This window comes from Rhinopithecus roxellana, chromosome 4 (assembly GCF_007565055.1).
Source record: "Rhinopithecus roxellana isolate Shanxi Qingling chromosome 4, ASM756505v1, whole genome shotgun sequence".
In the NCBI taxonomy this organism is placed as follows: Eukaryota; Metazoa; Chordata; class Mammalia; order Primates; family Cercopithecidae; genus Rhinopithecus; species Rhinopithecus roxellana.
The window spans coordinates 85,690,962-85,705,760 of NC_044552.1; the positions used below are offsets into that span (position 1 = coordinate 85,690,962).

At 38.0% G+C, this 14,799-nt stretch overlaps 1 protein-coding gene across 3 annotated transcripts in view; it reads right to left on the reverse strand.

Moving 5' to 3' along the window:
• Positions 1-14,799, reverse strand: part of SLC17A5 (solute carrier family 17 member 5) — a 60,117-nt gene that overhangs the window by 40,252 nt on the left and 5,066 nt on the right. For 2 of the 3 annotated variants that reach the window (XM_030929190.1, XM_010372221.2), the window contains exons 2-6: positions 10,175-10,371; positions 7,162-7,395; positions 3,919-4,006; positions 2,125-2,211; positions 899-1,017 (exon numbers count right to left, since the gene is read on the reverse strand). In XM_030929190.1, the coding sequence (XP_030785050.1) occupies positions 899-1,017; positions 2,125-2,211; positions 3,919-4,006; positions 7,162-7,395; positions 10,175-10,371 (725 nt within the window). The remainder of the gene's footprint in view (positions 1-898; positions 1,018-2,124; positions 2,212-3,918; positions 4,007-7,161; positions 7,396-10,174; positions 10,372-14,799) is intronic. The other variant, XM_030929192.1, reaches the window with a different exon arrangement.

The window sequence follows — 14,799 nt, forward strand, 5'->3', positions numbered from 1 at the left end:
TGAGTAGCTGGGACTACAGGTGTGTGCCACCATGCCCAGCTAATTTTTGTATTTTTAGTAGAGACGGGGTTTTGTCATGTTGGCCAGGTTGGTCTTGAACTCCTGACCTCAGGCGATCCGCCTGCCTCAGCCTCCCAAAGTGCTAGGATTACAGGAGTGAGCCATCACAGCTGGCCAGGCATCCTAAATCTTAAAATCCAAAAATCTGAACTCTGAAATGCTCCAATGAGCATTTCCTTTGAGCATCATGTAGGTTCTCAAAAACTTTTGGATTTCAGAGTATTTTGGATTCAAAATTTTCAGATTTGGGATGCACAACTGTGTAAACACACTAGTTGGTTTTCTAACAACTAATGGTCAGAATGAGAATCCTTTCATGAATAACACATTTTATTTTCTACCAATCAAGTGGAAAAAACAAACTTAAGACTTATTTGATAATCACTACACTAAAAGGTTGAAAATGACTTAAAAATATTTTTTATAGTTTATAAAACTATACTTTCTATAAAAAATGAAAGAACTGAAATTCTTCAGACAATATTTTATGTATTTTAAAAATATTTTAAAAATGTTTTAAATGTTTTGTAGAGAAAGGGTCTCACTATGTTGACTAGGCTAGTCTCCTAACCTCAAATGATCCTCCCACCTAGACCTCCCCAAAGTACTGGGATTACAAGTGTGAGTCACTGCACCCAGCCAGACAATACTTTGGATATTTATTTCATTTGCCTATTCTACTTTGTCTAGAGCATGCACAATAGGAATATCTATTTTGAAAAATAGATATCTTTGGATAGGAATATCTATTTTAAAAATTAAGATATCTATTTTGATATCTTAATTCTGAAGAAAAAAAGGTTCTGACATTATTTTTAAAATGTGTCAAAGTCCATACCTGATTTCTTAATGATGAAAGAATGTATTCCTTTTCACAATGGGTAATTCTCTTGTGTTTTTGTGGTGTGTCACTAACTAACCAGATCCACAAAAGAAACCAAAATATTCCAATAGTACCTTAAAATAGAAAAATAATAGTTAGATAAAATTAGAATGTATCAAATAAAAAACAAAACAAAAACACAAAATTAGAATGCACCACCAACAACTTTTACATATCTTGAAAAAATTATGTAACTATAAATTCAATGTAAAACTGACTTCAGTTTGGATTCAATTTAATGGGATAATTGCTATAACTGTATTATTGCTTATACATTTTGAAGAAAACAACTTTTTTTTTTTTTTTTTGGAGATAGAGTCTTTGCTCTGTCGCACACGCTGGAGTGCAGTGACGTGATCTCAGCTCACTGCCATCTCTGCCTGCTGGGTTCAAGCAACTCTACTGTCTCAGCCTCCTGAGTAGCTGGGACTACAGGCACATGCCACCACACCCGGCTAATTTTTGTATTTTGAGTAGAGACGGGGTTCCACCATGTTGGCCAGGCTGGTCTTGAACTCCTGACCTCGTGATCCACCCGCCTTGGCCTCCCAAAGTGCTGGGATTACAGGTGTGAGCCACAGCCCCGCCAGAAGAAAACAACTTTTAACCATGACTTTGCCTATCAGGGTCTACCAGACAAACCTTTTTGAAGATATATTTCCACAATCTACATATTTCCAAAGGTGCCTGCTTTTGTTAGTTGATTTTTAAATTTTGATTGCAGATACATTTCTTGCATGATATGTCTATGTGAAAATCTAATTTATTAAAAATGTGTATCATGCTGCCAAGGAAACTGAGAAATAAAATGCCTTGGGACTAAGTAAAACGAAAAAAAAAAAAAAAAAAAACAAACAAACATTAAAACTACCAAGTGAGAACATCCTACTTTGCTTGAGAAGAAACTTAAAATACCCAAGACAGTGATTTTTTTGATAGCAAATGTACTATTTAAGTCCAGGATCAAGAGTCATTTCTACTGAGAAATATTCCAAAACGAACATCAGGTCATAATTCAAATAGGTCAAGTAAACCATACCAACTTGAAAAACAGGTTATCAGGAAATGTTTTAGAACTCTGTTTCAGTAATTTGGAAGATATATTTTTAACACATTATTAGGCTACTATTATTACATTTTGAATTTGTTACATTATAATTCAGCTAAAAACTTAAACTTACCAAAAAAGTAGAAGACATAAGTCCAATTCATGTAGTAGCAAATTATTCCAGAAAGAGGAAGAGAAATTACTGTCCCAAGCTGTGCTCCTAGAACAACACATAAGACTATTTTATAAACTTTGGAAAGAGAGAAACAAAGATAGGACAGACAGGTCTACTGCTTACAGATGATGGGTAACAGGCTGGGCACAGTGGCTCATGCCGGTAATCCCTGCACTTTGGGAGGCTGATGTGGGTGGATCACCTGAGCCTAGAAGTTTGAGACCAGCCTGGGCAATATGGCAAACTACTATCTGTACTAAAAATACAAAAATTATCTGGGCATGGTGGTGGCGCACGCTTGTAGTACCAGCTACTTAGCTACTTGGGAGGCTGAGGTGGGAGGATCGCTTCAGCTGTTGAGGCTGCAGTGAGCGGCAACTGTGCCACTGCACCCCAGCCTGGAGTGAGACCCTGTCTAAAAAAAAAAAAAGCCTAACATTTGGTCCCATAGAAACAAGATTAGAAAAAAGATACAGAGGTAGTGTAACAGGACAAGCAAAGGAATGGAAGCAGGAAAGCAGAGAGTAGGAGGCTTGGGAACTTCATTTGGGTAAAGGAAAGAAAAAGAAGATAAAGCTGGAAAAACAGGTTGGACAGTGGAACAGTTACTGAGTACCTACTCCAAGCTAGGCACTGTCTGCCAGAGATATAAGGCTAGCTGCAATAAAGCAGTGAAGACTGTAAAGAATCTTGCCCTTAGTGCAAGGAGTTTGGGATTTATTCAATAGGTAAAGGGGAACCTTAGACAGTACCTGTTCTTGAATCTATCATCAGATTTCTCATGTCAATCTCCACATAGCTGCAAGAATAATCATCTTAAAATGTAATTGAATCATGCCTCTTAAAAAACAATCTACATTCTTTCCTGTAGTCTATAAGACCTGATATAACCCGACTCTTATCTCTTTCTCTAACCTCATCTTATGCCATTATCCTCCCTACTCACTGAGTTCTAGTGACGCAAAGTAGTTTTCCATTTGTTTAAACCTTTATGTTATTTCCTGCCTGAGTGCCCTCGTACATGCTGTTCTGATTGGCTGAAATGCTCTTCTCCCTGCATGAATGGTTTGTTGTTATCCTTCAGATTTTAGCTTAAAAGTACCACAGAGAGGCCTTTTCTCAACTACTATATTTAAAAAGCAGTCAGGTGGAAAAATTTTAATTCAGTCAATGAAAGAAAGGCTAGAATATCTTATGCAATCTGGTAAAATTATAATTCACATATATAAAACTCATGTTATCTCACCTGTAGATCAAAATGATGGCAAATAAAGATGCATAGAAAAAAGACGCATGAAGAGAGGGGTTGAGAATCATGATACATTCATTAGTTAACCAAAACAGAAATCACAATTTAAGGACAAAAACATTCCATTTTCTAGCTACTGGCCTTTTTTTCCTTTTTATTAAAAAGCATCTCTAAACAAGCAAAAATAAATTTTAAAAACCCCAAAAAAGTAAACAGAAAAAGAAACAAAAAGAGCATCTTTATACCAATATCTGAAAAGGCAACATACTTTGAAATAGATGATGGTAGATGGGGAAAATGACATTAGTCAATTAAGCCACATTACTATAAGTTGTTGAGCCAAAGAGAAAAATTGGTAATAAAGTTGTACTACTGAAACTTAATGTTCTCCCCAAAGGGGCATCCAATCCGACACTGCATCATTCTGGTATGCAGGCACTTTTTCCCCAAGGTTGATATATACATAACATATTAACAGCAAAATTTGATAATTGTTATCTCACCTGCATATGAAATGCTAAGAAGCTTGCTTCTTTCAAGAGGGGGAGCCCAAGAAGACCACATGGCATGCATGGCTGGAAATGTAACACCCTGAGAGAAGGGAACATGATATTTCTGATGAAATGTAAGGTAGTTTTGTTAATGTTTTAACGTAAGTTAAGTATTTTGCTACAAAAGCATTTTCTGGATAAGAATAAAACCAGAATCAGGTTCCATGAAGTGAGATATTTTTATAGTGTTAAGTGAAAATACCTTAAAATGAAATATTTTCAGAATTTGAGGGCTGGGTGTGGTGGCTCATGCCTATAATCCCAGCACTTTGGGAGGCCAAGGCAGGAGGATTGCTTGAGCCCAGGAGTTTGAGATCAGCCTGGGCAACATAGTGAGACCCTATCTCTTAAAAAAAAAAAAAAGTAAAACTCCCCAAAGGTTCATGGATTTTGGAACTGGTTTGAAGATGACAAGATAAGGTTTACAATAAATCTAAAATAATTGTACTGAGTGAGGACATAAAGGGATCACGCTCAAGGTTAATTTTACTCATTCACTTTATTAATCCCCTGAATGAAAGGAACATTACTAAGTTATAACTTTAAAAAATACTGAGCTAATACTTTGGGATACTGAAAAAAAATTCAAGTTGACAACCAACTGGAAAAACAGTCCTATTAAAAAAAGGATTAATTCAATTAGCATGTTTACAGCCTTTTTTCTTTTTTTTCCTGCAATAACGAGCCTAGTAGATGCCAGTTACTGACACAGAGAGGTAATGAGATGTGGAAAGAGGCAGTTTCATAGAGACTGGTTAAATGAGGAGATACCACAGGAGAGTGAGAGAGAACAGCTCTCCTTGGACACTCTCTGTGCCACTTCAGAAAGATTAGTTAACCTCCTTGAACTTCAAGGCAGTTGCATAATTGTTGTAAAGATAAATGGTAGCTAGTGCTATTATTAGTGGAGAAGAGAATAAATGTTTTAATACTTTATACTTTCTGCTGACTCTTTCAAAACCAAAAACAAACAAACAAAAAAAGGAATTAAAAAACGTAATACCAATGGAAGGCAAAGATGACTTAGATACACTGCAAATCAGTAAGAATCTATGTCATGGAGCATCCACAGGATGAATCATTATAGAAGAAAACTTAAGATGTTTGGAAATGCCCACAGACATTATGTTGTAGAAAACTTTATTATAAAACCTAGGGACAATGTAGGTATATTTATGGTGAATCAGATGGCAGGAAAGAAAGATAGTAATCTAAGTGTCCTTTATGAATGAGGAAATGCATCTGTGATACATACTGGAGGGATGAAGAAGGATGAGAGAACCTGAGTATAAACACAACTTAAATTCTATTTAGTTGTTGGCCGGACATGGTGGTTCACGCCTGTAATCCCAGCACTTTGGGAGGTTGAGGCGGGCAGATCACTTGATGTCAGAAGTTCGAGACCAGCCTGGCCAATATGGTGAAACCCCGTCTCTACTAAAAATACAAAAATTAGCCAGGCGTGGTGGCACGTGCCTGTAATCTCATCTACTTGGGAGGCTGAGGAAGGAAAATTGTTTGAACTCGGGAGGCGGAGGTTGCAGTGAGCCGAGATCGTGCCATTGCACTCCAGCCTGGGCGACAGAGCGAGACTCCATCTCAAAAACTAGAAAAAAAAAGGAAATAAAACGTCACCTGAGATAACAGTAGTAATATGATCAATATGCCGTAATGTTAAATTAGTGGCATAAACTGGAAGTAAAATATGGTAATACATTCAGGAAAGAGATTCAATACTAGGATCAGAGAAAATATGCTAGATTTAAGTATATTTTACTTTGTCAAGAAGAATAGGAACCTGGTAATAGAGGAGTAATTTTAATTTTGTGATCAGGAAGGGTTTACTTTAATAGATCTCTATTGATAAGAACAAAATAAAAACATTCAGATGAATGAAACATCTTTAAATAGTACCTGGCAAAGTATTCTAGCAATCCTTATCACCATATGAATTTTATATCTATCCTGTGACTGAAAACAGGGAAGGTATTTTAGTCCCAGTTTAAAAAATGACGGAACTGAGGTCTAGAGATTAGAGCTTACCTAAGTTTCACTGTTAGATACAATAGAGCTATTATTCAAACTCTGGTCCAGTGTTTATTCCAACAGCATGACACGCTGCTACTTAAAATAATCTTCATGCTCTACACCAAGCCCAGTGGCCATTATCTTGCTTGAATTAAAGAAATGCAAGAGATCAAAATACACCTTTCCCTGGGTTTCAGAGATAGAAGTTCAACGTTATAAAGGAAAAGTGAAAATTATTAAGTATGGGGGTACACATGATGTAATACAAAAGAAAAGTGAGACAGAAAAGAAAGACAAGAATCAAAATTTTAAAAAATGATAAAACTATTAAGAGGAGGGAAATAAAAGAGCCAAAAATTAATCACCAGAATCATAGAACTAAATTGAGATAGTTATATAAAATAATAAAATATTTGTCTCTAAGTTACAAGACCAGAAAAAATAAAAGAATAAGTGATAAAAAAGAAATTCAATGCAACTCAACAGTCTATTGTGTAAAATGTGTTTCAGACCTGGGCATCAATGATAGAACAGAACTGTGGCAAGAGTATAAGAGGTAATGATGGCCAATCTTAACCATTTTTTTTCTTTTGAGACGGAGACTTGCTGTCGTCCACACTGGAGTGCAGTGGAGCAATCGTGGCTCACTGCAACCTCTGCCTCCTGGGTTCAAGTGATTCTCCCACTTCATCCTCCCGAGTAGCTGCGATTACAGGTGTGTACCACCATGCCCGGCTAATTTTTTTACTTTTAGCAGAGACAGGGTTTCACCATGCTGGCCAGGCTGGTCTCAAACTCCTGACCTCAAGTGATCTGCCCACCTCGGCTTACAGGCATGAGCCACCACACCCGGCCTATCTTAACCATTTATTAGTGGTTTATTTTCTTCTCTCCTAAAGTATGAGCTATGACGTCTCTTCTGGAAAAATGTTTTCTCTGGTTTTTGAGTACAGTTTCCAATTTTGGGGTGCTCCTATTAGATACCTCATTTACCACAAACAAAATCTATTCAGGTAATTTTCTAGTTAGTCCTTTCTCTAAAAAATAAACCCCTGTTATCATCCAATGTTATTTTTTGGTTCATATTCATACCAAAGAATGATATGTTTAAGAAGAAGAGAAGGAGACACAGGGTAAGAAGTAAAACAAGAGAGAAAAGGAAATTACCTCTCCTAGTCCTTCTAGTGCTCTGAGTACAATGAGTGGTCCAACTCCTAAATCTGCAGCAATAGGAGTGAACAGGGTGAGGACAGCAGTGCCAAGGATCCCAAATCCTAGCAGCAGTTTCCCCCCTATTTTGCTGGCAACATATCCTCCAGGAATCTGTGTGATGATGTAGCCATAAAAAAAGGAACCGAGAATCCATCCTTGAGTTTCTGCATCCCACTGGTACTTCTTACCCTACAAATATCAGAAGAGAATAAAACAATCCTTTAAGACCTTCACGCAACAGCTCTTTTCTCTTACTGGTATGCAAGTACATATAAATGAGATCTTGAACCACTATTTTGGACTGAAGAACATGCAAACTTTCTAGTAGGTGGGTGAGTCATAACAATATAGACACACAGGCCGGGCGTGGTGGCTCATGCCTGTAATCCCAGCACTGTGGGAGGCCAAGGTGGGCGGATCACGAGGTCAGGAGATGGAGACCATCCTGGCTAACACGGTGAAACCCCGTCTCTACTAAAATTACAAAAAATTAGCCAGGCATGGTGGCGGGTGCCTGTAGTCCCAGCTACTTGGAAGACTGAGGCAGGAGAATGGCGTGAACCGGGAGGCGGAGCTTGCAGTGAGCCGAGATCGCGCTACTGCACTCCAGCCTGGGAGACAGTGAGACTCCGTCTCAAAAAAAAAAAAAAAAAACAAAACAAAAAACAAAGAAAAAACAATATAGACATACAGTATGTAGAAGTGAATGAAAAAGAACTGACAGTTGTAAACTTCAAGAAGGCTTACAATTTTATAAAACTAGACTGCAGGATGTGCTGCAGATAGCTTTGTAATAACTATGACCAAGAAGGCTCACAAAAGAATCACAAAAAAGGCTTTGGTGTCTCTGAGCCTACTATGGCTTGGGAGGCTGCTGTCTCCCCCGGCACTGCCTCCCCCTCCCAAAAAAAGAGTCACAGGCTTAATCCAGAAAGCTATTAAACAGAAAACTGTAGCGGCTGAGCTAGGCTTTGGGAACCAGGCTTGGTTTTAATCTTAGCTCTACTACTTACCGAATGTGTGATCTGGGAAGAGGAAATGAAATAGGCACATAAAAAGGCTTGATGCACAGTTAATGTTGGCTATTAACATGCATACATATAAATATTAACAATATCTCCCCATTTCAGACCAAGCACTTAAACAAGCATATGGAACTGTATCAAAGAGCAAGAATTTAAATCAAGCCACAAACTTCATATGAGTAGAACCTGTGTTTTCTTTTTTTTTTGAGAGGGAGTCTCGCTCTGTCGCCCAAACTGGAGTGCAGTGGCCGGATCTCAGCTCACTGCAAGCTCCGCCTTTAGGGTTCATGCCATTCTCCTGCCTCAGCCTCCCGAGTAGCTGGGACTATAGGAGCCCACCACCTCGCCCGGCTAGTTTTTTGTATTTTTTAGTAGAGACGGGGTTTCACTGGGTTAGCCAGGATGGTCTTGATCTCCTGACCTTGTGATCCGCCCGTCTCGGCCTCCCAAAGTGCTGGGATTACAGGCTTGAGCCACCGCGCCCGGCCAGAACCTGTGTTTTCATTAGTAGCAGTGCATAGTAAGGTACTAATGAAGATTTAGTGACTGATATGAGTATCTGACATCTTTAATGCAGTGTAGCTGTATAACCAAGCCAACATGTCAAGAACCATTCCAGGATTTCTTTCTACTGTTGATACAAGGCAGATGAAGATAAGTAGCAGGGTCAACAAAAGCACTTTGCAAAGAAAAAGACACAAAGCAAACTCATACTTTCCCTTATTTAGGGTACCAATTAGAAGTTTATCTGTGGAATTCTAGGATTTCATTATAGTCCAGCAGTATTGTCCCTGAAGGTCACAGGTTGGAGTGGAGAAAGTGAGTGATGTGTACCCAAATGTTACTCAGCAACATTATTAAAGTCATATAGAAAGATTTTTGGAGAGATTTATTTTGTTTAGAGAGAAATCCTCTTTCCTGCTTGAATGCTCTGCTTGTAAATGATAGAGGAGATTCACCTAAGTCTGAACTAGCACCTTTGTGAGCACTGAAAATGGGTGAAAATATATGTTTTTTTTTTTTTTTTTTTTTGAGACGGAGTCTTGCTCTTGTTGCCCAGGCTGGAGTGGAATGGCATGATCTTGGCTCACTGCAAACTCCACCTCCCAGGTTCAAGCAATTCTCCTACCTCAGCCTCCTGAGTAGCTGGGATTATAGGTGTGTGCTACCACGCCCAGCTAATTTTTGTATTTTTAGTAGAGACAAGGTTTCACCATGTTGGCCAGGCTGGTCTTGAACTCCTGACCTCAGGTGATCCACCCGCCTCAGCCTCCCAAAGTGCTGGGATTACAGGCATGAGCCACTGCGCCCAGCCTGAAAATGTGCTTCTAAAAAGAATACTAGCTTTTCTTTCTGTACTATCTCCTTGTGTGATAAACAACATAAAATGAAGTGTATATAACTTAATTATAAACAAATGATGAACACACATTTATCAATTCCACTATAACATAAGGCAAGCAAAATGACTTATGTAGCTTAGGTTAGGCATATGTACATTCAGAAAAGAATGTCCTAAGAAACTGGCCAGTTCTTATTTTTCATCTTGCAACTGAGATTACCTAAACTCTCTTGTAGCTGTAACCCTATAAGTGATAGGGTTATAAATAATATGCCTATAAAAGCTATTTAGAAAATTTAAAACAGTTTAATTTTATGTTTTATAAAACTGGTTTTTCCAAATTTTCTTCAAGCATGGTATATTTACAGAGGAAATGGAAGAACTACTTCTCAAACAGATCAAGGTGTATTATGGCATAGCACTAGTAGCTATAGTTACAAGTTATTGCCCAATCAGTTCCTGGGAAAACACAAAAAGAAAGTAATTCAGACTATACATAAACAAAGTGTGGTTTCTGTAGGATGAAAAAAGACCTTTTAATATGTTTACTTGCAAGTATTTTAGAATAATTAAAATTGTTTCCTTAAAAAATAGCACCTACCGTTTGATTATGATGAACTTTTATGGGAGCAGAATGCTCTGGACACGCCTTGGAAGTTCTATTATCTTCTAAAGTTGTATTTGAATCTACCATATCCACTAACGCAACACTCAGATTCACACGTAATGCATACACAATGAAGAAACCAAAAAAGGCCAAAATTGCTAGGTTGTAACGAGCAGAGCAGCACACTGGAGCTGAAATAAAGATTGGGGAAAATTTTTATTTATTTTAAAATTTTTATTTTTAGAGACAGGGTTTTGCCACGTTGTTCAGGCTGGTCTTGAACTCCTGGACTCAAGCCATCCACCTACCTCAGCCTCCTAAAGTGCTGTGATTATAGGCATTGGCCACCACACCCGGCTGCTTTAATTAAAAGAGTTAATTACACGATATTGTCTAAATAATGAAAAAGGTTGCTTCTGAAAAGTACAAAAATAAGAAAAAATTTTAAAGAATATTCTTAGATTAAGCAAATCTAAGAAACATTTATCAAAGATTAGCTGTTCCTCGTATCTGTAGTTTTGGTAAAAATTTCACACATGAGAGCCTGAACTATAAGAAAGTTCATTAAAACATGGAGGTACTAGTTTTATCACCTTTGCTGAGAAAAAGATCTATTCCAGATTCAAACTGAACCCCCTATTCGTTGTCAGCTGGCAAAGATATACGGCATGAGAAAAGCAGGTAAGGAGGTTTAATGGCGTTACTATTACTGAAAAACTATCTGAAACATGGTCAAAAAGTACTTGAGTACTTACAATGACACGATATATTACTGATTATGAGTTAGTAGCCATCTCATTGTTAAGTGTAGCATAGCAAAAAAAAAAAATTAACGCCAAGGGTAGGGCATGAAATTTCTTTTGATAAATTTCTTACCTCGAAGAGTATCCTCAAAGGCTGGGTTTGAATCAGAAGCCATGATTAATACTTAAAGCCATCATAAACTAAATGCATTTAAGAATCTAGAAGCAAACTTGCAGAACCTATGACAGTTGCAGCATCTGTGACAGTGGCTCAGTAGTTATCAAGCTTAAAGGGCTCACAGTAAAAAGGGGAATAAGTGAATGTACCACGATGATTTAAAAAAAAAGGAGGCCGGGCGCAGTGAGTGGCTTATGCCTGTAATCCCAGCACTTTGGGAGGCCGAGGCGGGCGGATCACAAGGTCAGGAGGTCGAGACCATCCTGGCTAACACGGCGAAACTCTACTAAAAATTTTCTCTACTAAAAATACAAAAAATTAGCCGGGCGCGGTCGCAGGCGCCTGTAGTCCCAGCTACTCAGGAGGCTGAGGCAGGAGAATGGCGTGAACCCGGGAGGCGGAGCTTGCAGTGAGCCGAGATCGCGCTACTGCAGTACAGCCTGGGCGACAGAGACAGAGACTCAGGAATGCAGAATAGGTTGGAGGAACCAATAAAAGGATCATGTGAGAGGAGGAGTTTGACCTATTTTTTACTCTAACTGTGGGCTTATGCATAGCTTCTCTTTTTTCTTCTTTTACTGAGTTTCAGAATTGGGGAGGGATGGGATTCAGGATGCTGACTAAGGATAATCAACCTCTTAGTAACAAAGAGAAATTAGCTAATCCAGAGTCTGAACATCTTTAAATTTAGTAAACTCTGAGTGGCTGATAAATATCTCTTTAAAGGTATAAACATGTATTTCATTAAGCAATGTCATATTACAATTAAAATGAAATGAAAATATGTGTGCTTTTACTTGGTAATGACACATCAACATCATGCAAATGTGTGTACATTTTTCCCCTACTTAAGAATCCTGGTATTTTCATTAACCTAGCATCAAAGGACAGAATATATTTTACAGAATATGAAAGTCTTGATACTGGCTCAGATGAACTGATTTAGACTGAAACATTAATGAATATGCACAACTATACTTAGGTTTATATTAATATATTATGATCCTACTCACTTTTTTGTATGCCCTCCTATATTTAACAACTGTTATTATTTTTTTCCCCTGTGTAAGATTTACTTCTTTTAACAGAAAACTTTTCATTTGGCATTCTTAAATCCTTTCTTCAGGGGTACAGCTATGAAAATTATGGTACCACTACTATAGTTAGATCCAGATCTGTAAGAATTGAATTTCTAAAGTTCTAATCACATTGTTTCTATCACTAGAATGTAGGCGAATTTGCTTTCTGCTCCAACCAAATGGGCAGTTGTCCAGTTAATGGCAGTTTGGATATTGTGAGGCGTGTTTTGTAAAAAAAAAAAAAACACATTTTCTTTTTTCTTTTCTTTTTTTTTTTAGAGACAGGGTCTTGCTCTGTTGCCCAAGCTGGAGTATAGTGGGTGATCATATCTTTCTGTACCCTCAAACCCCTGGGCTCAGATGATCCTCTCACCTCAGCCTCTTGAGTAGCTGGGACTAAAGGCATATGTCAGCACATCTAATTTTTAAATTTTTACTTGTAGAGTCAGGGTCTCACTATTTTGCCCAGGCTGGTTTTGAACTTCTGGTCTTGAGCAAACCTCCCATCTCAGCCTCCCAAAGCACTGGGATTATGGACGTGAGCCACTATGCCCAGCAGAACACATTTTCTTTATCATTGCTCTATGTCAGGTGATATTACCTAAAAGTCTGGACGGGAGACTCAAAATCTCGCTAAATTCATGCATTAAACTGTGTTACTTTGAGCAATTTGGAGCAAGAAAAATCCAGATTTATATATTATGTCTGTTTTGTCAATGCAGTATTTAAAAAGATCATTACCTATTTCAGCAAAGGAGTGATGAGATGTGATTTATGGTTTAAAGAGCTTATCCGGTTGATGGTTTAAAGAGTTCATCTGGTCCCTGCATGGAGACTATAGAGAGGAGAAGTGTGAATGCATGTGAGGAATATAGAGTGAGGGAGATGACTTAAGGGACTACTGTAGCTTTCCAGGTAAGAGATGAAGGTGGCTTAAACTAGAGTGAAAGCAGCAGTGAAGAAAAATGGGCAGATTTGAGATGTTTAAACGCAGAATTAACAGGCCTTGCCCAAATGTTAGATGTGGGAGTAAGTGAAGGGGAAGGATGAAGTTATTAGTAATTCTCTTACTCTAAAAAACTGTATTTTATGCTATTCTAATTTGTAATGTTATTACTCCATTCTATCCTTATTTGCAGTTATCTTATTTTACTGTATGTTATTAGTTTTCCCTAAGTGATACTTTATTTGGACTATGATATACCTTATCATGTGAATTACAAGGGGCTAGAAGGTTGTGAAGTGAAAGAAATGTAAGCAAAATGATTTCAAATTACTAGTGGTATTACTTGGATATCTGACCTACAAGTTATAGATCAGGCAACTTTAACTTTCGGGTGCATACTCAATAACTAGAAAATAAAAAGCGGAGAGGCGCGGTGGCTCACACCTGTAATCCCAGCACTTTGGGAGGCCGAGGTGGGTGGATCACCTGAGGTCAGGAGTTCGTAGACCAGCCTGGCCAACATGGTGAAACCCCATCTCTACTAAAAATACAAACATTAGCTGGGCGTGGTAGCAGGTGCCTGTAATCCCAGCTACTCAGGAGACTGAGGCAGGAGAATCGTTTGAACCCAGGAGGCGGAGGTTGCAGTGAGCCGAGATCATGCCATTGCACTACAGCCTGGGGACAAGAGCAAGACTTCGTCTCAAAAAAAAAAAAAAAAAGGAAAATAAAAAGTCAATTTAGGTGTCACAAAATATATTACTATGAGATTCTAAGAAATAATAAAAATAAACAATTACTAGCTAATAAAATGGTTGCTGATTACAAATAAATTCAATCAGAAAATTTTTATTTCAAGAAGTTATAGCAGTAAAGAAAAACATGACTGTGAATGTGAATAATCTTTGAAACCGATCCAACAAAAGCATGCTTGCATGACCCAGAGAGAACATCCATTGAGCATCAAGTTCAAAGCAAAATCATGCTTGCATAAGGAACGTGGCACCCATCAAAACAAACATCAGCTTCTAAAATATGTTTTAAATTTAGGAATGTGTGTGGGTGTAACTGAAAGTACACAGGCTAATTTAGAGTGGGACCTGGGAATGAATCTCTGTTTCTGATTTTCACTGGCTATGTGCTTTTGTAGAAATTACTTAACAGTTTTCATCCTCAAGTTTCTCAGCTATAAAATGAGGAGACCACCATCTACTCACTGGACTGCATGGGGATTAAATGAAATACTGCATGACATTATAGCAGGCACTTAGTAAAAAGGATTTCTTCCTCCTTTATATCTGGAGAAAGTTATGCCAATAAGACAAAGTACTATGTACATTTATATAACAAGGAACAAAAGAGGCACATTAATCTGCAGGAGGGGACAGTGGAGACAGTCAGAGAAGGCCTCTTGGAGAAGTCTTCTTCAAGGAGCAGGAAGTCACCAGTAGGGACAGGTGGAACAATCCAAGCAAAGGCAGCAGCATGTACAGAGGTATGGAAATGAGACAGATAAACATACGGAGAGCAGAACATTCTAAATGATCTGCAGTATCTAGATTATGTACTGTAGTAACTCTAAGAACTAACATTATTGAGTGGGATCGTGGATATTAAGTTTAATAACATAAAATAATACATAATTTTTTTTTTCTTTTTTGAGACGGAGTCTT